This window comes from Larimichthys crocea, chromosome XXII (genome assembly GCF_000972845.2).
Source record: "Larimichthys crocea isolate SSNF chromosome XXII, L_crocea_2.0, whole genome shotgun sequence".
Taxonomy (NCBI): Eukaryota; Metazoa; Chordata; class Actinopteri; family Sciaenidae; genus Larimichthys; species Larimichthys crocea.
This window is the reverse complement of record NC_040032.1, coordinates 8,259,112-8,278,779: the sequence shown is the minus strand read 5'-3', so window position 1 is coordinate 8,278,779 and position 19,668 is coordinate 8,259,112. Positions and strand designations below refer to the sequence as shown.

The 19,668-nt window shown below is 53.5% G+C and overlaps 1 protein-coding gene across 6 annotated transcripts in view; it reads left to right on the top strand.

Annotated features, from left to right (window-relative positions):
* sptbn2 (spectrin, beta, non-erythrocytic 2) overlaps positions 1 to 14,809 on the top strand; it is a 41,868-nt gene extending 27,059 nt beyond the window's left edge. For 4 of the 6 annotated variants that reach the window (XM_027273868.1, XM_027273866.1, XM_027273867.1 and 1 more), the window contains 34 exons: positions 598 to 713; positions 829 to 941; positions 1,286 to 1,473; positions 1,559 to 1,676; positions 1,769 to 1,927; positions 2,002 to 2,304; positions 2,538 to 2,691; positions 2,773 to 3,167; positions 3,244 to 3,507; positions 3,593 to 3,804; positions 3,882 to 4,019; positions 4,107 to 4,326; positions 4,410 to 4,946; positions 5,092 to 5,294; positions 5,379 to 5,469; positions 5,598 to 5,744; positions 5,830 to 6,093; positions 6,188 to 6,412; positions 6,490 to 6,579; positions 6,674 to 6,952; positions 7,033 to 7,163; positions 7,252 to 7,456; positions 7,548 to 7,922; positions 8,005 to 8,249; positions 8,375 to 8,513; positions 8,596 to 8,680; positions 10,223 to 10,419; positions 10,496 to 10,623; positions 10,734 to 10,809; positions 11,446 to 11,523; positions 12,709 to 12,887; positions 12,970 to 13,143; positions 13,263 to 13,305; positions 14,194 to 14,809. In XM_027273868.1, the coding sequence (XP_027129669.1) occupies positions 598 to 713; positions 829 to 941; positions 1,286 to 1,473; positions 1,559 to 1,676; positions 1,769 to 1,927; positions 2,002 to 2,304; positions 2,538 to 2,691; positions 2,773 to 3,167; positions 3,244 to 3,507; positions 3,593 to 3,804; positions 3,882 to 4,019; positions 4,107 to 4,326; positions 4,410 to 4,946; positions 5,092 to 5,294; positions 5,379 to 5,469; positions 5,598 to 5,744; positions 5,830 to 6,093; positions 6,188 to 6,412; positions 6,490 to 6,579; positions 6,674 to 6,952; positions 7,033 to 7,163; positions 7,252 to 7,456; positions 7,548 to 7,922; positions 8,005 to 8,249; positions 8,375 to 8,513; positions 8,596 to 8,680; positions 10,223 to 10,419; positions 10,496 to 10,623; positions 10,734 to 10,809; positions 11,446 to 11,523; positions 12,709 to 12,887; positions 12,970 to 13,143; positions 13,263 to 13,305; positions 14,194 to 14,406 (6,484 nt within the window). In that variant the 3' untranslated portion in view covers positions 14,407 to 14,809. The remainder of the gene's footprint in view (positions 1 to 597; positions 714 to 828; positions 942 to 1,285; positions 1,474 to 1,558; positions 1,677 to 1,768; positions 1,928 to 2,001; positions 2,305 to 2,537; positions 2,692 to 2,772; positions 3,168 to 3,243; positions 3,508 to 3,592; positions 3,805 to 3,881; positions 4,020 to 4,106; positions 4,327 to 4,409; positions 4,947 to 5,091; positions 5,295 to 5,378; positions 5,470 to 5,597; positions 5,745 to 5,829; positions 6,094 to 6,187; positions 6,413 to 6,489; positions 6,580 to 6,673; positions 6,953 to 7,032; positions 7,164 to 7,251; positions 7,457 to 7,547; positions 7,923 to 8,004; positions 8,250 to 8,374; positions 8,514 to 8,595; positions 8,681 to 10,222; positions 10,420 to 10,495; positions 10,624 to 10,733; positions 10,810 to 11,445; positions 11,524 to 12,708; positions 12,888 to 12,969; positions 13,144 to 13,262; positions 13,306 to 14,193) is intronic. The other 2 variants (XM_027273869.1, XM_027273870.1) reach the window with 1 other exon arrangement.
* Positions 14,810 to 19,668: the final 4,859 nt, after the last annotated feature.

The window sequence follows — 19,668 nt, the reverse complement described above, 5'->3', positions numbered from 1 at the left end:
GAAGGTGTAGCAGAGTTGAAGGTGTAGTATGGTTGAAGGTGTAGTATGGTTGAAGGTGTAGCAGAGTTGAAGGTGTAGTATGGTTGAAGGTGTAGTATGGTTGAAGGTGTAGTATGGTTGAAGGTGTAGCAGAGTTGAAGGTGTAGTATGGTTGAAGGTGTAGTAGAGTTGAAGGTGTAGTAGAGTTGAAGGTGTAGCAGAGTTGAAGGTGTAGCCTCCTCTGTTGCTCTTGTTGTAGTAACTTCTCCGTCAGGTGAAGCTGTTTGTTTGACAGTGGACAGGAAGTGGATTTGTGTAAATATGAAAGATGACTGACTGAACATGTCGTCCTGTCTCTCCTCACCTGTCCCTTTGTCTCTCCTCACCTGTCCCCCTGTCTCTCCTCACCCTGTCCCCTTGTCTCTCCTCACCTGCCCCCCTGTCTCTCCTCACCTGTCCCCCTGTCTCTCCTCACCTGTTGTCCTGTCTCTCCTCACCCTGTCTCTCCTCACCTGTCCCCCTGTCTCTCCTCACCTGTCGTCCTGTCTCTCCTCACCCTGTCTCTCCTCACCTGTCCTCCTGTCTCTCCTCACCTGTCCACCTGTCCTCTCTCTGCAGACCTGACCTGATCGAGTTCGATAACCTGAAGCGCTCTAACGCTCACTACAACCTTCAGAATGCGTTTAACGTGGCTGAGAAGGAGCTCGGCCTCACCAAGCTGCTCGACCCAGAAGGTAATAAAACAAATAACATGTTTGACCTCTGCGTGACCTCTGCGTGACCTCTGCGTGACCTCTGCGTGACCTCTGTGTGACCTCTGCGTGACCTCTGTGTGACCTCATATTTCAGACGTAAACGTGGATCAGCCCGATGAGAAGTCCATCATCACCTACGTGGCCACTTACTATCATTACTTCTCTAAGATGAAAGCTCTGGCTGTGGAGGGCAAACGGATCGGCAAGGTCAGTGTGTGTGTGTGTGTGTTACTGTGTGTGTGTGTGTGTGTGTTACAGTGTGTGTGTTACAGTGTGTTACAGTGTGTTAGAGTGTGTGTGTTACAGTGTGTTACAGTGTGTTACAGTGTGTTACAGTGTGTGTGTTACTGTGTGTTACTGTGTGTGTGTGTTACAGTGTGTTACAGTGTGTGTGTGTGTGTGTGTGTGTGTGTTACTGTGTGTGTGTGTGTTAGTGTGTGTGTGTTAGTGTGTGTGTGTGTGTGTGTGTGTGTGTTACAGTGTGTGTGTTACAGTGTGTTACAGTGTGTTACAGTGTGTGTTACAGTGTGACAGCTCTCTCTCACCTCCAGGTTCTGGACTACGCCATCGAGGCGGACCAGCTGATCGAGAAGTACGAGACTCTGGCGTCGGAGCTGCTGCAGTGGATCGAGCAGACCATCGTGACACTGAACGACCGGCAGCTCGCCAACTCTCTGAGCGCCGTGCAGAACCAGCTGCAGGCCTTCAACTCCTACAGGACAGTGGAGAAACCGCCAAAGTGAGTAACACAGAGCCGGGTCGACGTCAGGTCCACGAGGGTCCACAGGATGTGCCGTTAACCTGAGCCGGTTCTGTCTCCACAGGTTCACAGAGAAGGGGAACCTGGAGGTCCTTCTGTTCACCATCCAGAGCAAGATGAGAGCCAACAACCAGAAGGTGTACATGCCGAGAGAGGGCAAGCTCATCTCCGACATCAACAAGGTGTGATGTCACCGACCACACGTCATCATTCACGTCTGCAGGTGTTCCAGGTGTCACTAACTTCCTGTGTTCTCTGTGCTCTCATTGGTCAGGCATGGGAGCGCCTGGAGAAGGCGGAGCACGAACGCGAGCTGGCTCTGAGAAACGAGCTGATTCGTCAGGAGAAGCTGGAGATGCTCGCTGCTCGTTTTGACCGTAAGGCGGCGATGAGGGAGACGTGGCTGAGCGAGAACCAGAGGCTGGTGTCTCAGGTAGAGACAGACGTCAGCTACAGGAACATGATGATGATGACTTCCTGTGGTAACCTCACCTTCCTCTGTCACAGGATAACTTCGGGACTGACCTGGGAGCAGTGGAGGCCGCCACCCGTAAACACGAGGCCATAGAGACGGACATCGGGGCGTACTGGGAGCGCGTGGCGGCCGTGGAGGCGGTGGCCAAAGAGCTGGAAGCCGAGGGTTACCACGACGTGCGGCGCATCATCGCACGGCGCGATAACGTGCTGCGACTGTGGGAGTACCTGAAGGAGCTGCTGGCTGCTCGCAGAGAGAGACTCAACGCACACCGAGACCTGCAGAGGCTGTTCCAGGAGATGCGTTACATCATGGACTGGATGGCCGACATGAAGGTAGGAGGAGCTTCACCTTCAAACATGTTACAAACGTCTCCACCGGCCTCTGCTGTCCTCCATCACCTGTTGATCTCTTTGGTAACATCGTTAACAGATTATTCAGGTTAATGAAGTGAAACTGAAGCCGTGAACTGTCACGCCTCATTAATTCGTCTCGTTTTCTTCCTCAGACAGTTTATGTATTAATATAATATGTCAGTGTATTAAACGTGGTGGCGTGCGTGTTTCAGGGGCGTCTGCACTCTCAGGACAGCGGCAAACATCTCCACGACGTGTTGGACCTGCTCCAGAAACACACTCTGGTGGAGGCTGACATCTCTGCTCAGGCTGAGCGGATCAAGGCGGTGCAGGGCGCCGCTCAGCGCTTCACGTCGTACGAACAGGGTGAGTGTTCAGGTGTGATGTCACTCTCTCTCTGTGACCTGATTGGATGTTCATTGATACTGAGTGTTCTTGTGATCGCAGCCTACAAACCGTGCGAGCCCGGGCTGGTCAGCGAGAAGGTCGACCTTCTGGGTCAGTCCTACGACGAGCTCGGTCAGCTCGCCGGGAACCGCCGGGAGCGCCTGGAGGACTCGCGGCGGCTGTGGCAGTTCATGTGGGATCTGGGCGAGGAGGCGGCCTGGATCAGAGAGCAGGAGCAGATCCTCGCCAGCGGAGACTGTGGACGTGACCTCACCTCCGCCCTTCACCTGCTCAGCAAACACGAGGCGTTCAGGGACGAGATGGCGGCTCGGTACGGCCCGCTGAGTAACAGCATCGCTGCCGGCGAGGCTCTGATTAACGAGGGACACTTCGGAGCCCCCGAGGTCACCGAGAGGATCCAGGACATCCAAGCACAGTGGGCTCATCTGGAGGAGGTGGGTGGTGCTCATGTTCTGTGTAGTTCTAGATGTATGAAGCTACGCCCTCTAATGTCTTCCTGTCCTCCCACAGACCACCAAACTCAGAGAGCAGAGCCTGAAGGAGGCCGTGGCCTTGCACCAGTTTCAAACAGATGCCAACGACATGGAGGCCTGGATCATGGAGACGCTCCGTCAGGTGTCCAGTCAGGAGGTCGGACACGATGAGTTCTCCACCCAAACGCTCGCTCGCAAGCAGAGGGAGATCGAGGAGGAGATCCAGAGCCACCACCCGGTCATCGACTCGCTCCACGAGCAGGTCCAGGCCCTGCCGGAGGCCTACTTACATTACCCAGAGGTCTGTGCGCTCCGTCTTTATACTGTCATACTGATGGTGTCACGCTGTGGTGCAGCGATAACTGATCGTCTATCTCCGCCTGCAGGTTGACGGGCGTCTGCCGGCTATCGAGCAGCGCTATGAAGAGTTGGAGTCTCTGTCTGCAGCCCGGCGTCAGGCCCTGGAGGGCGCCCTCGCCCTGTACCGCATGTTCAGCGAAGCTGGAGCCTGTCAGCTGTGGGTGGAGGAGAAGGAGCAGTGGTTAGATGGTATGGAGATCCCCACCAAGCTGGAGGACCTGGAGGTGGTGCAGCAGAGGTCAGTCTGAGCCCTGAGTTAATGATGCTGATGTCTTTTCAGGACGAGTGAACGATGTTTCTTTCTTCTGTCTGCAGGTTCGAGACTCTGGAGCCGGAGATGAACAACCTGAGCTCTCGTGTCAGTGACGTGAATCAGGTTGCCGAGCAGCTCCTGAGCTCCGACAACTGCAACAAAGACCAGATCCACCAGACCCGAGACCAGCTGAACAACCGGTGAGAGCGAGCACAGAGTGCTAAGTAAAGACTGTGTTTGTGTTTGTTCGCTGAAGGTTTCATGTCGGTTGTCTTCATGGTTCGTAGGTGGAAGGAGTTCGAGCAGCTGGCCGGTCAGAAGAAACAAGGCCTGGAGTCGGCTCTGAACATCCAGAACTACCATCTGGAGTGTAACGAAATCCAGACCTGGATGAGGGAGAAGACCAAGGTGATCGAGTCCACGCAGGGCCTCGGCAACGACCTGGCCGGAGTGATGGCGCTGCAGAGGAAACTGACGGGCATGGAGAGAGACCTGGAGGCCATTCAGGTACGAGAGCTCACCTGCAGTGATGCATCGTGTTTAATGATCAGTCATTGCTTCTGCATTTAAATCATTTCACACGTCTTCAGGGTAAACTAGACGACCTGAGGAACGAAGCAGAAAAACTGGCCAAAGAACATCCAGACCAGGCCGGAGAGATCCAGGGACGGCTGACTGAGATCCAGGAGGTGTGGGAGGAGCTGAACACCACCATGAAGAGGCGTGAGGAGTCGCTGGGCGAAGCCAGCAAGCTGCAGGGCTTCCTCCGCGACCTGGACGACTTCCAGTCGTGGCTGTCCCGCACTCAGACGGCCGTGGCCTCGGAGGACATCCCCACCTCTCTGCCCGAGGCCGAGAGTCTGCTCGCTCAGCACGAGAGCATCAAGAACGAAGTGGACAACTACAAGGAGGACTACGAGAAGATGAGGGCGGTGGGCGAGGAGGTGACGCAGGGTCAGACCGACGCCCAGCACATGTTCCTCGCCCAGAGGCTGCAGGCGCTGGACACCGGCTGGCACGAGCTGCGCCGCATGTGGGAGAACCGGCACAGTCTGCTGGCTCAAGCCTTCGACTTCCAGACGTTCCTGAGAGACGCCAAGCAGGCAGAAGCTTTCCTCAACAGCCAGGTGAGCAAACACGACATCACTGTCATCGTCAAAGTGTCATTAAAGTCATGATGTGAATAACAATAATAAGTGAATAAACAAACATGATATCACCTCCTCCTCCTCCTCCTCCTCCTGCTCCTGCTCCTGCTCCTCCTCTCTGTAGGAGTACGTCCTGTCTCACACTGAGATGCCGACCAGCCTTCAGGGAGCTGAGGAGGCCATTAAGAAACATGAGGACTTCCTCACCACCACCGAGGCCAGTGAGGAGAAGATAACGGGCGTGGTGGAGGCCGGACGGCGCCTCATTAACGACTGCAACGCCAACTCTGACAAGATCCAGGAGAAGGTGGACTCCATCCAGGAGAGGTGAGAGCAGAAACATCAGATTGATGTGAGTCAGAGTGTCCATCAGACGTTTGCAGAGCGACTCACTTCCTTCATCCTCTGCAGACATCTGAAGAACAAAGAGGCTGCGAACGAACTCCTGACAAAACTCAAGGACAACCGAGAACTTCAGCACTTCCTCCAGGATGGACAGGAGGTGAGAACACACACACACACACACACACACACACACACAAATCACAAAACACAAAAATCAATGAATTGAAGCCAAAGAGACGAAGACGAGCAGCACTGTGAGCTGACATGTCCTCTGTCTTTGTGCAGCTCACACTGTGGATCAATGAGAAGATGCTGACGGCTCAGGACATGTCGTACGACGAGGCCAGGAACCTTCACAGCAAGTGGCAGAAGCATCAGGCCTTCATGGCCGAGCTGCAGTCCAACAAAGACTGGCTGGATAAGATCGACAAGGTGACGATCGTCGTGAATGAACATAACGAGGTCTGTCTAACCTCCAATCATCTGTCTCACCTCGTCCCTGTTGTGTCTCTATCAGGAGGGTCAGGCACTGGTGGCGGAGAAGCCGGAGCTGAAGCCGGTCGTCCAGCAGACCCTGGAGGACCTGCAGCGTCAGTGGGAGGAGCTGGAGGGAACCACCCAGACCAAGGCCCAGTGTCTGTTCGACGCTAACCGGGCCGAGCTCTTCACGCAGAGCTGCTCCGCTCTAGACGTGTGGCTGAAGAACCTGGAGGGTCAACTGCAGAGCGACGACTACGGCAAAGACCTGACCAGCGTCAACATCCTGCTCAAGAAGCACCAGGTAGACCACAGGTGTCATGTGATCAGATTTAATGAACCCTGAGCTGCATGAGGTCAAACATGTCTTCATGTCTGACGTCTTCGTCCCCGTGCAGATGTTGGAGCATCAGATGGACGTCAGGGAGAAGGAGGTGCAGTCCCTCCAGTCTCAGGCTCTGGCTCTGTCTCAGGAGGACGCCGGACTCACCGAGGTTCACGACCAGGAACAACGCGTCACCGACAACTTCTCCAACCTCCAGGAGCCTCTGAGGCTGAGGAGGCAGCAGCTGCTCGCCTCCAAAGAAGCTCATCAGTTCAACAGAGATCTGGAGGATGAGATCGTGAGTCCGATCAGGTTTAAAGTCCGTCAGTGTTCGTCTGTCTCCATGTTTTATTCATTCCTCTGTTCGTCTCTCAGCTCTGGGTGAAGGAGAGGATGCCACTGGCGACCTCCACCGATCACGGGAAGGATCTGCCCACCGTGCAGCTCCTGATCAAGAAGAACCAGGTGATTCATCAGAGCACTTTGTGTTAACGTCACTCAGCGTGTCTGAATTCTGAAAGAACAAACTGACGTGAGGCGTCTGTCTGTTTGTGATCAGACGCTGCAGAAGGAGATCCAGGGCCATCAGCCTCGCATCGACGACATCCACAGACGAGGACAGACTCAGAGTCAGGTCGACGGAGAGAGGCAGTCCGTCCTGGAGGAGCGCCTCGTCGAGCTGCGTGAACTCTGGGATCAGCTGATCGCAGAGACGGACAAACGCCACGCCCGTCTGATCGAGGCCAACCGAGCCCAGCAGTTCTACGCCGACGCGGCAGAGGCCGAGGCGTGGATGGGCGAGCAGGAGCTGCACATGATGTCCGAGGAGAAGGCCAAGGTAAGACTGGAGACCGGGCGAGGCGTGGAGCCACTCCCAGCGCTCCATCACGCTCTGACCACTTCCTGTTTGTGCCGCAGGACGAGCAGAGCGCCCTCGTGATGGTGAAGAAGCATCAGACGCTGGAGCAGGCGCTCGAGGACTACGCCCAAACCATCCACCAGCTCGCCAACAGCAGCCGCCTCATGGTGACCAGCGAACACCCCGAGAGGTGAGAGCACACACACCTGAACGTTGAGCAAACGTTGAGTGAACGCTGTCAGAGCGTTGAACTGAAGTTTGACTTCCTGTCTTCACAGTGAGAGAATCACTCTGCGGCAGGCTCAGGTGGATAAACTGTACGCCGGGCTGAAGGACCTGGCGGAGGAGCGGCGTGGGCGGCTGCAGGAGCGGCTGAGGCTGACGCAGCTGAAGAGGGAGGTGGACGACCTGGAGCAGTGGATCGCTGAGAGGGAGGTGGTCGCTGGCTCGCACGAACTGGGACAAGACTACGAACACGTCACCGTGAGTTTTTATGTCACGTCCTTCAGAGACCTGCGGCGCCGCTCAGGAGATCTAACTGAGTTAATTGATTCCCGCTCTGCCCTCGTTTCAGATGCTGAGAGATAAGTTCCGCGAGTTCGCTCGTGACACCAGCACCATCGGCCAGGAGCGCGTGGACGGTGTGAACGGGCTGGCGGATGACCTCATCGAGTCGGGCCATCCCGAGAACGCCAGCGTGGCAGAGTGGAAGGACGGGCTGAACGAGGCGTGGGCCGACCTGCTGGAGCTGATCGATACGCGCACGCAGATGTTAGCCGCCTCCTACGAGCTGCACCGCTTCCACCAGGACGCCATGGAGGTGCTGGGCCGGGTCAAAGAGAAGAGGGAGGGGCTTCCCTCCGACCTCGGCCGCGACCTGAACACAGTTCAGCATCTTCACCGGCAGCACAACACGTTCGAAAACGACATCCAGGCGCTGAGCGGACAGGTCAGCTGATCAGACAGATCTCAGGTGAGCTTCTAACGGAACCCGACCTGACCGTGTACCACTCTGACTCCGCCCCCTGCAGGTGAACCAGGTGCAGGACGACGCCGCCCGGCTGCAGAAGGCGTACGCCGGCGAGAAAGCCGATGACATTAACCGGAGCGAGCACGCTGTGACGTCAGCGTGGGAGGCTCTGCTGGAGGCGGGGCAGGCGCGCCGGCTCCTCCTGCTGGACACCGTGGAGAAGTTCCGCTTCTTCAACATGGTGCGAGACCTGATGCTGTGGATGGACGGAGTCAACCTGCAGATCGACGCCCACGACAGCCCGAGGTGGGCGGAGACTCATGACACGACAATGAGTCTGTTAGTCTGTTCAAACCTAACGTCTGTCCTCTGTCTGTCCTCTGTCTGTCCTCTCTGTCCTCTGTCTGTCTGTTCTCTGTTTGTCCTCTTAGGGACGTGTCCTCTGCCGGGCTCGTCATTGCCAATCATCAGGACATCAAGTCAGAGATCGAGACGCGAGCAGACAGCTTCACCGCCTGCATCGAGATGGGAAACAGTCTGATCAACAACAACCACTACGCATCTGACGAGGTCAGAGGTCAATGTGTACAGAGAACACACTGGCTGTGTGTGTGTGTGTGTGTGTGATGGTTTCATGTCATGTGACTCACAGATCCGAGAGAAGCTGACTCAGCTCCAGGAGAAGAGAGACCGGATCAACAAGAAGTGGCAGGACAAGATGGACCACCTGCAGATCGGTACGAGTCCTCGAGTCAGCATGACCATACGTGACATTAAACAGAGCATACAGGTGTAGCGTTCAGGTGTAGCGTTCAGGTGTAGCGTACAGGTGTAGCGTACAGGTGAAGCATACAGGTGTAGCATACATGTGTAGTATTGAGGTGTAGTGTTGAGGTGTAGCATTCAGGTGTAGCATTCAGGTGTAGCATACAGGTGTAGCGTTCAGGTGAAGCATACAGGTGTAGCGTTCAGGTGTAGCGTTGAGGTGTAGCGTACAGGTATAGCATACAGGTGTAGCGTTGAGGTGTAGCGTTCAGGTGTAGCACACAGGTGTAGCATACAGGTGTAGCATTGAGGTGTAGCGTTGAGGTGAAGCATACAGGTGTAGCATTCAGGTGTAGCGTTCAGGTGTAGCATACAGGTATAGCATACAGGTGAAGCATACAGGTGTAGCGTTCAGGTGTAGCGTTGAGGTGTAGCGTACAGGTATAGCATACAGGTGTAGCGTTGAGGTGTAGTGTACAGGTGTAGCGTTGAGGTGTAGCGTTCAGGTGTAGTGTTCAGGTGTAGCACACAGGTGTAGCACACAGGTGTAGCATACAGGTGTAGCGTTCAGGTGTAGCGTTGAGTTGACGCATACAGGTGTAGCGTACAGGTGTAGTGTTGAGGTGAAGCATACAGGTGTAGCGTTCAGGTGTAGCGTTCAGGTGTAGCATACAGGTGTAGCGTTCAGGTGTAGCGTACAGGTGTAGCGTACAGGTGAAGCATACAGGTGTAGCGTACAGGTGTAGCGTACAGGTGAAGCATACAGGTGTAGCGTACATGTGTAGCATTGAGGTGTAGCGTTCAGGTGTAGCGTTGAGGTGAAGCATACAGGTGTAGCATTCAGGTGTAGCGTTCAGGTGAAGCATACAGGTGTAGCGTTCAGGTGTAGCGTTGAGGTGTAGCGTACAGGTGTAGCATACAGGTGTAGTGTTCAGGTGTAGCACACAGGTGTAGCACACAGGTGTAGCATTGAGGTGTAGCGTACAGGTGTAGCGTTCAGGTGTAGCATACAGGTGTAGCGTACAGGTGTAGCATTGAGGTGTAGCATTCAGGTGTAGCGTTGAGGTGAAGCATACAGATGTAGCATTCAGGTGTAGCGTACAGGTGTAGCGTTCAGGTGTAGCATACAGGTGAAGCATACAGGTGTAGCATACAGGTGTAGCATACAGGTGTAGCGTGAGGTGTAGCGTTGAGGTGTAGCATACAGGTGTAGCATACAGGTGAAGCACACAGGTGTAGCATACAGGTGTAACATACAGGTGTAGCGTTGAGGTGTAGCATACAGTTGAAGCACACAGGTGTAGCATACAGGTGTAGCATACAGGTGTAGCGTGGTGTAGCATACAGGTGTAGGTAGGAGCGGGTGTGTCGCTGCAGATGAAACGGGTCGGTCCAGTTTGAGGTGTGTAGACGAGCCGTGCTGTGAGGACTGACCTTTACCTTTGAGACGTTCACCTGAGTCTCACCTGAAACTTTCTGCTCATGAATATTCATTTCTCCTCTCGGCTCCTCAGTGTTGGAGGTGCTGCAGTTTGGACGTGACGCCTACGTGGCGGAGTCCTGGTTGGCGGGTCAGGAGCCTCTGGTGCGCGCGGCCGAGCTCGGCACTAACGTGGATGAAGTGGAGAGTCTGATCAAACGCCACGACGCCTTCGAGAAGCTCGCCGCCGCGTGGGAGGATCGCTTCATCCTGCTGGAGAAACTGACCACGGTGAGACGCGAGCCGGGCAGGACGGACACGGTGACAAGCGAGGAGCTGGTTCACTGAGCAGCTGTTTGTTTTTCAGCTCGAGGAGCAGGAGATCCAGAGGAGGCTCGAGGAGGAGGAGCGAGCACGGCGACCGCCAACACCTCCGCCAGCAGAGGAGGTGGTGCAGTCAGAGACAGAAAGCCACGCCCACGACTCTGCAGCCAGGTAACGCAGGGGGAGGAGGAGGTGGGGAAGGTGGAGGAGGAGGTGGAGTGAACGGTCATCAGACTTTATTTCTTCTCAACATGTTTAATGTTTCTCCTCCATGTGAACAGAACCAGTTTGGACCAGACCACTCTGAACCAGTCGGTGTCAGTGAACGGCGTGCACAGCGACAACGACACGTCACAGGTGAGTCCCGTTAACGAGGTTTCATCCTGACGTCACATGACGTCTCCTCGTGTCCTGAGTAAGACACGGATTAATCAATGAATGAATTAAAGAGACGTGATGTAACCCATCGATGACATCATCTTCATCCAGTTACAAATGTTTTATCAAAGTATTCATGAAACATTCAGGTCGATCAGTGACGTTCAGGAGCAGCGGCAGGTTTTCAGGTGATTCTGGACCTGGTTCAGTCGGACCCTGGGATTGGTTAGAAGGAGGACTTCATGTACGTTAGATCAGTATTTGTCAAATGTTTGTCAGACGTTTTACATCGTGAGAAGATGTCAGGCTGTAGAAGTATGACCATCACGACAGACGTGAAGCTCGACCCGTTCAGCTACAGAACTCTCTAGTCCTGATCCAAACTTCTAGTCTGAGTTTTTAAAGTCTACCTCTGTTTACACTGTGATTCTTCTGTGAACCACCAGAGGGAGCTCACATACCACTGTGTTAGAGAGGAGGCGATGGCAGTTAAACACTGTCTGTGTTCTGGTCTTCTGGTTCTGTTGATGTTTTTGGACCTAGTTCTTTGTTTGTCTGAGAAAAGTTCTGACGTGTTCCTTGACATGTTTGGCCTCCTTGTTGCGTCTCTGCCAGCTGTCGTTGTCGCTCTCGTTGTCAGCGGGAAAGAAATCCGAGCCTAAACGTGTGTGTAAGCCAAAGCAGCCGGATCGTGTGAGTACCAAACCCAGAACCAGAACCATGGTCCGCTTTGTAGCTACGCCCGCCCCCACCCCACCCCCTCCGTCACCCTCCGTCACCCTCCGCTCAGCTCCTGGTCAACTGCAGCGCCGCTTCTGTGAGCCCCCATCGCTCCGTCACCAACCATCACTGTGTCTCTTCATCACCACGTCATCATCTGTGTTTGACAACATGAAGCTGATCCAGGACACGAGCGACTGTTGACGAGCTCACAGTGACCAGGACACGAGCGACTGTTGACGAGCTCACAGTGACCAGGACACGAGCGACTGTTGACGAGCTCACAGTGACCAGGACACGAGCGACTGTTGACAAGCTCACAGTGACAGGCACGAGGACTGTTGACAAGCTCACAGTGACCAGGCCACAGCGACTGTGACAAGCTCAAGTGACAGGACTCCCGGCGACCTGTTGACAAGCTCACAGTGACCAGGACACGAGCAACTGTTGACGAGCGACTGTTGACAAGCTCACAGTGACCAGGACACGAGCGACTGTTGACAAGCTCACAGTGACCAGGACACGAGCGACTGTTGACAAGCTCACAGTGACCAGGACACGAGCGACTGTTGACAAGCTCACAGTGACCAGGACACGAGCAACTGTTGACGAGCGACTGTTGACAAGCTCACAGTGACCAGGACACGAGTGACTGTTGACAAGCTCACAGTGACCAGGACACGAGCGACTGTTGACGAGCGACTGTTGACAAGCTCACAGTGACCAGGACATGAGCGACTGTTGACGAGCTCACAGTGACCAGGACACGAGTGCTTCATGTGTTCGCTCCCTGTGATGTGTGGAGTCATGTGATTGGTAGAAAAGACCCAAATGTCCATTGACCATAAAGTTTACGACCTGTTGAAGTTTGTTTTGAGTCTTTAGAGTTTCTGTTGATCGTTTCTTCGATTATTATTGTTATTGTTTCATGTTTGAAATGTTGAAACCGTGTTCAGCGCATGTTTCCATGTGTGTCCACATGACTGAGCTCTCTAACATGTGGACCTTCAGAACCGGCGCCACGCTCAGGTAATCAGCCATCACAGCGGCGTCATCATGGCTTCTCATGTGTGGCTGTGATTGGCTGCTTCGCTGCTTACCGCGTCCGCCCGACGGTGTCTTTTTCTGCCGACACTCACAATCTGCTTTGACCCACAGGGCTCCGAGTCCGAGTCTGTAAACGGACCGGGTCGGGACAGCGGGCTGGCGTCCTCTCGCCTCGAGCAGTCCGCCACGCTACCGAGCAGAGGGGGGGCGGAGTCAGAGCCGGAGACCATGGAGGGGATGCTGTGTCGAAAACAGGAAATGGAGTCTCACAGCAAGAAGGCGGCGACCAGGTGAGCCCTCAGAGTCCAGGTGCTGTCCTCTTTGCTGCTGGATCGGGTCTTTGTCCTGACCCGCGTCTCGTCTCTCCGGCAGGTCCTGGCAGAACGTCTACTGCGTCTTAAGAAAAGGAAGTCTCGGTTTCTACAAAGACGGAAAGAGCGCGAGCAACGGCATTCCATACCACAGCGAGGTTCCCATCAGCCTCGGGGAGGCCGTGTGCGAGGTCGCCCACGACTACAAGAAGAGGAAACACGTGTTCAAGCTCAGGTGAGGAGAGATCCGGTGTCCTGATCCAATGAGGTGTTCTGATCCAATGAGGTGTTCTGATCCGGTACGCTCATCATCACCGCTATACTTAATATTTCATGTGTCTGAACTCTCTGCAGGCTCGGTGACGGGAAAGAGTTCCTGTTCCAGGCGAAAGACGAGGTGAGACCAGACGTCTGATCAATGCCTGATCAATGCCTGATCAATGTCTGATCAATGTCTGATCAATGTCTGATCAATGTCTGATCAATGCCTGATCAATGCCTGATCAATGTCTGATCAATGTCTGATGAATGTCTGATCAATGTCTGATCAATGTCTGATCAATGTCTGATCAATGCCTGATCAATGTCTGATCAATGTCTGATCAATGCCTGATCAATGTCTGATCAATGCCTGATCAATGTCTGATCAATGTCTGATCAATGCCTGATCAATGTCTGATCAATGCCTGATCAATGTCTGATCAATGTCTGATCAATGCCTGATCAATGTCTGATCAATGCCTGATCAATGTCTGATCAATGTCTGATCAATGCCTGATCAATGTCTGATCAATGCCTGATCAATGTCTGATCAATGTCTGATCAATGCCTGATCAATGTCTGATCAATGCCTGATCAATGTCTGATCAATGCCTGATGAATGCCTGATGAATGTCTGATCAATGTCTGATCAATGCCTGATCAATGTCTGATCAATGTCTGATCAATGCCTGATCAATGTCTGATCAATGCCTGATCAATGTCTGATCAATGTCTGATCAATGCCTGATCAATGTCTGATCAATGTCTGATCAATGCCTGATCAATGTCTGATCAATGTCTGATCAATGCCTGATCAATGTCTGATCAATGCCTGATCAATGTCTGATCAATGTCTGATCAATGCCTGATCAATGCCTGATCAATGTCTGATCAATGCCTGATCAATGCCTGATCAATGTCTGATCAATGTCTGATCAATGCCTGATCAATGCCTGATCAATGTCTGATCAATGCCTGATGAATGTCTGATCAATGTCTGATCAATGTCTGTGACTCTCTGAAGGCTGAGATGAGCTCCTGGATCCGGTCCATCCACAGCTCCATCCCATCCGGACCCGCAGACTCCCCCGGAGGTCCGCAGGTGCTCAGCCGCGCCATGACGATGCCTCCCATCTCTCCGAGCTCAGGCGACACCGGCGGCGTCACGATGCGCAACAAAGACGGCAAAGAGAAGGATCGAGAGAAAAGATTCAGCTTCTTCGGAAAGAAGAAATAGACGAGCAGCAGAACATCGACGGAAGATACATTTACAAAATATCAACACACTGAAGCAGAAAGTCCACAAAGGTCCCAACACACACACACACACACACACACACACACACACACACACACACCGGGCCCAGTGCAGCAGCGCCCCCTGCAGGAATGTGGCTGATTCTCCTCTCACCTGTTTTTGTCCGTCATTTTAACGTTAACCAATCAGAGCCCTCCTCCGACTTCAGGTAACAGCCAATCAGCGGAGCTTCGAGTCACAGCAGGTGTGGTCGCTCAGCTCGGTTCAGCTCGGTTCTGGTCCACCAAGAAGGTGGATCGTCATCAGCATGAATATTTTTGATGGAGGCTGTTGATGATGTAACCTGACATGATGATCATCATTATTATTATTATTATTATTAATTATTATTAATCATTTTTTTGTTGACTGTTGAGGAGAAACTCTGTTTTTAGAATATTTTCTAAACGCTGTTTCAAAGCTTGGCGCCACATTCTGACTCTGTAAATGAACTCCTCGTTTAGATGCCTGAGAGGACCAAGTTCCGCGCGAGTTGCTCGAGACACCAGCACCATCGGCCAGGAGCGCGTGGACGGTGTGAACGGGCTGGCGGATGACTCATCGAGTCGGGCCATCCCGAGAACGCCAGCGTGGCAGAGTGGAAGGACGGGCTGAACGAGGAGTGGGCCGACCTGCTGGAGCTGATCGATACGCGCACGCAGATGTTAGCCGCCTCCTACGAGCTGCACCGCTTCCACCAGGACGCCATGGAGGTGCTGGGCCGGGTCAAAGAGAAGCGGAGGGCTTCCCTCCGACCTCGGCCGCGACCTGAACACATTCAGCATCTCACCGGCAGCACAAACGTTCGAAAACGACATCCAGGCGCTGAGCGGACAGGTCAGCTGATCAGACAGATCTCAGGTGAGCTTCTTCAACGGAACCCGACGACCGTGTACCACTCTGACCGCCCCTGCAGGGAACCAGTTGCAGACGACGCGCCCGGCTGCAGAAGGCGTAACGCCGGCGAGAAAGCCGTGACATTAACCGGAGCGAGCACGCTGTGACGTCAGCGTGGGAGGCTCTGCTGGGAGGCGGGGCAGGGCGCGCCGGCTTCACTCCTGGCTGGACACCGGGGAGAAGTTCCGCTTCTTCAACATGGTGCGAGGACCTGATGCTGTGGATGACGAGGTCACCTGCAGATCGACGCCCCACGACAGCCCGAGTGGGCGGAGACTCATGACACGACATGAGTCTGTTAGTCTGTCAAACCTAACGTCTGTCCTCTGTCTGTCCTCTGTCTGTCCTCTCTGTCCTCTGTTCTGTCTGTTCTCTGTTTGTCCTCTTAGGGACGTGTCCTCTGCCGGGCTCGTCATTGCCAATCATCAGGACATCAAGTCAGAGATCGAGACGCGAGCAGACAGCTTCACCGCCTGCATCGAGATGGGAAACAGTCTGATCAACAACAACCACTACGCATCTGACGAGGTCAGAGGTCAATGTGTACAGAGAACCACTGGGGTGTGTGTGTTGTGTGTGTGTGTACATGAGAACACACTGGTGTGTTGTGGGTGTGGTTGTTTACAAGAACACACTGGCTGTGGGTTGTGTGTGTGTGGTGTGTACGAAAACACGCTGGTGTGTGTGTGTGTGTGTGTGTACAGAGAACAACTGGCTGTGTGTGTGGTGGTGTGTTGTAAGAGAACAACTGGCTGTGGGTGGTGTGTGTGTGTGTGTGTGTGTGTGTTTGTGTGTGTGTGTGTAGAAACACACTGGCTGTGTTGTGGTGTGTGTGTGTGGTTGTTGGTTTCATGTCATGGACTCACAGATCCGAGAGAAGCTGACTCAGCTCAGGAGAAGAGAGACCGTCAACAAGAAGTGGCAGGACAAGATGGACCACCTGCAGATCGGTACGAGTCCTCGAGTCAGCATACCATACGTGACATTAAACAGAGCATACAGGTGTAGCGTTCAGGTGTAGCGTTCAGGTGTGTAGCGTACAGGTGTAGCGTACAGGTGAAGCATACAGGGTAGCATACTGTGTAGTATTGAGGTGTAGTGTTGAGGTGGTGTAGCATTCAGTGTTAGCATTCAGGTGTAGCATACAGGTGTAGCGTTCAGGTGAAGCATACAGGTGTAGCGTTCAGGTGTACGTGAGGTGTAGCGTACAGGTATAGCATACAGGTGTAGCGTTGAGGTGTAGCGTTTCAGGTGTAGCACACAGGTGTAGCATACAGTGTAGCATTGAGTGTAGCGTTGGGTGAAGCATACCGGTGTACATTCAGGTTGTAGCGTTAGCGGTGCATACAGGTATAGCCATACAGGTGAGCATACAGGTGTAGCGTTTAGGTGTTAGCGTTGATACGTGTAGCTACAGTATAGCATACAGGTGTAGCGTTGAGGTGTAGTGTACAGGTGTAGCGTGAGGTGTAGCGTTCAGGTGTAGTGTTCAGGTAGACACGGTGTAGCACACAGGTGAGCATACAGGTGTAGCGTTCAGTTGTAGCGTTGAGTTGACGCATACAGGTGTAGCGTACAGGTGTTAGTGTTGGTGAGAACAGGTGTGCGTTCAGGTGTAGCTTCAGGTGAGATACAGGTGTAGCGTTCAGGTGTAGAGTACAGGTGTAGCGTACAGGTGAAGCATACAGGTTGTAGCGTACAGGTGTAGCGTACAGGTGAAGCATACAGGTTTGTGTAGCGTCAGGTGTAGCGTTCAGGTGTAGCATTACGAGTGTAGCGTTCAGGTGTAGCGTACAGGGTAGCGTACAGGTGTGAAGCATACAGGTTGTCGCGTACATGTGTAGCATTGAGGTGTAGCGTTCAGGTGTAGCGTTGTAGGTGAAGCATACAGGTGTCGCTTTCAGGTGTAGCTAGTTGAGGGATAGCGTACAGGTGTTGGTAGCATACAGGTGTAGTGTTCAGGTGTAGCACCAACAGGTGTAGCACAGGTGTAGCATTGAGGTGTAGCGTACAGGGTTTACAGGTGTAGCGAGGTGTAGCATACAGGTGTAGGTTACAGGTGTGAGCGGTTCAGGTGTAGCATACAGGTGTAGCATTGAGTGTGTAGCATTCCAGGTGTAGCGTTGAGGTGAAGCATAAGATGTAGCATTCAGGTGTAGCGTTACAGGTTCAGGTGTAGCGTTCAGGTGTAGCATACAGGTGAAGCATACAGGTGTAGCATACAGGTGAGTGTACAGGTGTAGCGTACAGGTGTATCAGGTGTAGCTTGAGGTGTAGGCATTAGTGTAGGTCGAGTGAAGCATACAGTGTAGCATTCAGGTGTAGCCAGGTGTACAGTAGTCAGGTTAGCTACAGGTGAGCTCAGGTGTAGCTTCAGGTGTAGCATACAGTGTAGCTGTAGTAGTTGACGGTGTAGATACAGGTTGCTAGGTGAGCACACAGGTGTAGTACAGATCAGGCGGTAGGTGTAGCTGTGTAGTAGCTACGGTGTAGCATACGTGAAGCACACAGTGTAGATACAGTGTAGTACAGGTGTAGCGTGGGTAGCATACTAGGTGTAGTGGAGCGGGTGTGTCGCTGCAGATGAAACGGGTCGGTCCAGTTTGAGGTGTGTAGACGAGCCGTGCTGTGAGGACTGACCTTTACTTTGAGACGTTCACTGAGTCTCACCTGAACTTTCTGCTCATGATATCATTTCTCCTCTCGGCTCCTCAGTTGGAGGTGCTGCAGTTTGGACGTGACGCCTACGTGGCGGAGTCCTGGTTGGCGGGTCGGAGGCCTCTGGTGCGCCGCGCGCGCTCGGCACTAACGTGGATGAAGTGGAGAGTCTGATCAAACGCCACGACGCCTTCGAGAAGCTCGCCGCCGCGTGGGAGGATCGCTTCATCCTGCTGGAGAAACTGACCACGGTGAGACGCGAGCCGGGCAGGACGGACACGGTGACAAGCGAGGGGCTGGTTCACTGAGCAGCTGTTTGTTTTTCAGCTCGGGAGCAGGGATCCAGAGGAGCTGAGGAGGAGGAGCGAGCACGGCGACCGCCAAAACCTCCGCCAGCAGAGGGGTGGTGCAGTCAGAACAGAAAGCCACGCCCACGACTCTGCAGCCAGGTAACGCGGGAGGAGGAGGTGGGGAAGGTGGAGGAGGAGGTGGAGTGAACGGTCATCAGACTTTATTTCTTCTCAACATGTTTAATGTTTCTCCTCCATGTGACGAACCAGTTTGACCAGACCACTCTGAACCAGTCGGTGTCAGTGAACGGCGTGCACAGCGACAACGACACGTCACAGGTGAGTCCCGTTAACGAGGTTTCATCTGACGTCACATGACGTCTCCTCGTGTCCTGAGTAAGACACGGATTAATCAATGAATGATTAAGAGACGTGATGTAACCCATCGATGACATCATCTTCATCCCCGTTACAAATGTTTTATCAAAGTATTCATGAAACCATTCAGGTCGATCAGTGACGTTCAGGAGCGCGGCAGGTTTCAGGTGATTCTGGACCTGGGTCAGTCGGACCCTGGGATTGGTTAGAAGGAAGAATTCATGTACGTTAGATCAGTATTTGTCAAATGTTTGTCAGCGTTTACATCGTGAGAAGATGTCAGGCTGTAGAGTATGACCTCACGACAGACGTGAAGCTCGACCCGTTCAGCTACCGAAACTCTCTAGTCCTGATCCAAACTTCTAGTCTGAGTTTTTAAAGTCTACCTCGTTTTACACTGTGATTCTTCTGTGAACCCCAGAGGGAGCTCACATACACTGTGTTAGGAGGAGGCGATGGCAGTTAACACTGTCTGGTTTTGTCTTTTCTGGTTCTGTTGATGTTTTTGGACCTAGTTCTTTGTTTGTCTGAGAAAGTTCTGACGTGTTCCTTGACATGTTGGCCTCCTTGTTGCGTCTCTGCCAGCTGTCGTTGTCGTCTCGTTGTACGCGGGAAAGAATCCGAGCCTAAACGTGTGTGTGTAGCCAAAGCGCCGGATCGTGTGAGTACCAAACCCAGAACCAGGAACCATGGTCCGCTTTGTAGCTACGCCCCCCCCACCCCACCCCCTCCGTCACCCTCCGTCACCCTCCCAGCCTGGTCAACTGCAGCGCGCTTCTGTGGCCCCATCACTCCGTCACCAACCATCACTGTGTTCTTCATCACCACGTCATCATCTGGTTTGACACATGAAGCTGATCCAGGACAGAGCGACTGTTGACGAGCTCCGTGACCAGGACACGAGCGACTGTTGACGAGCTCACAGTGACCAGACACGAGCGACTGTTGACAAGCTCCAGTGACCAGGACACGAGCGACT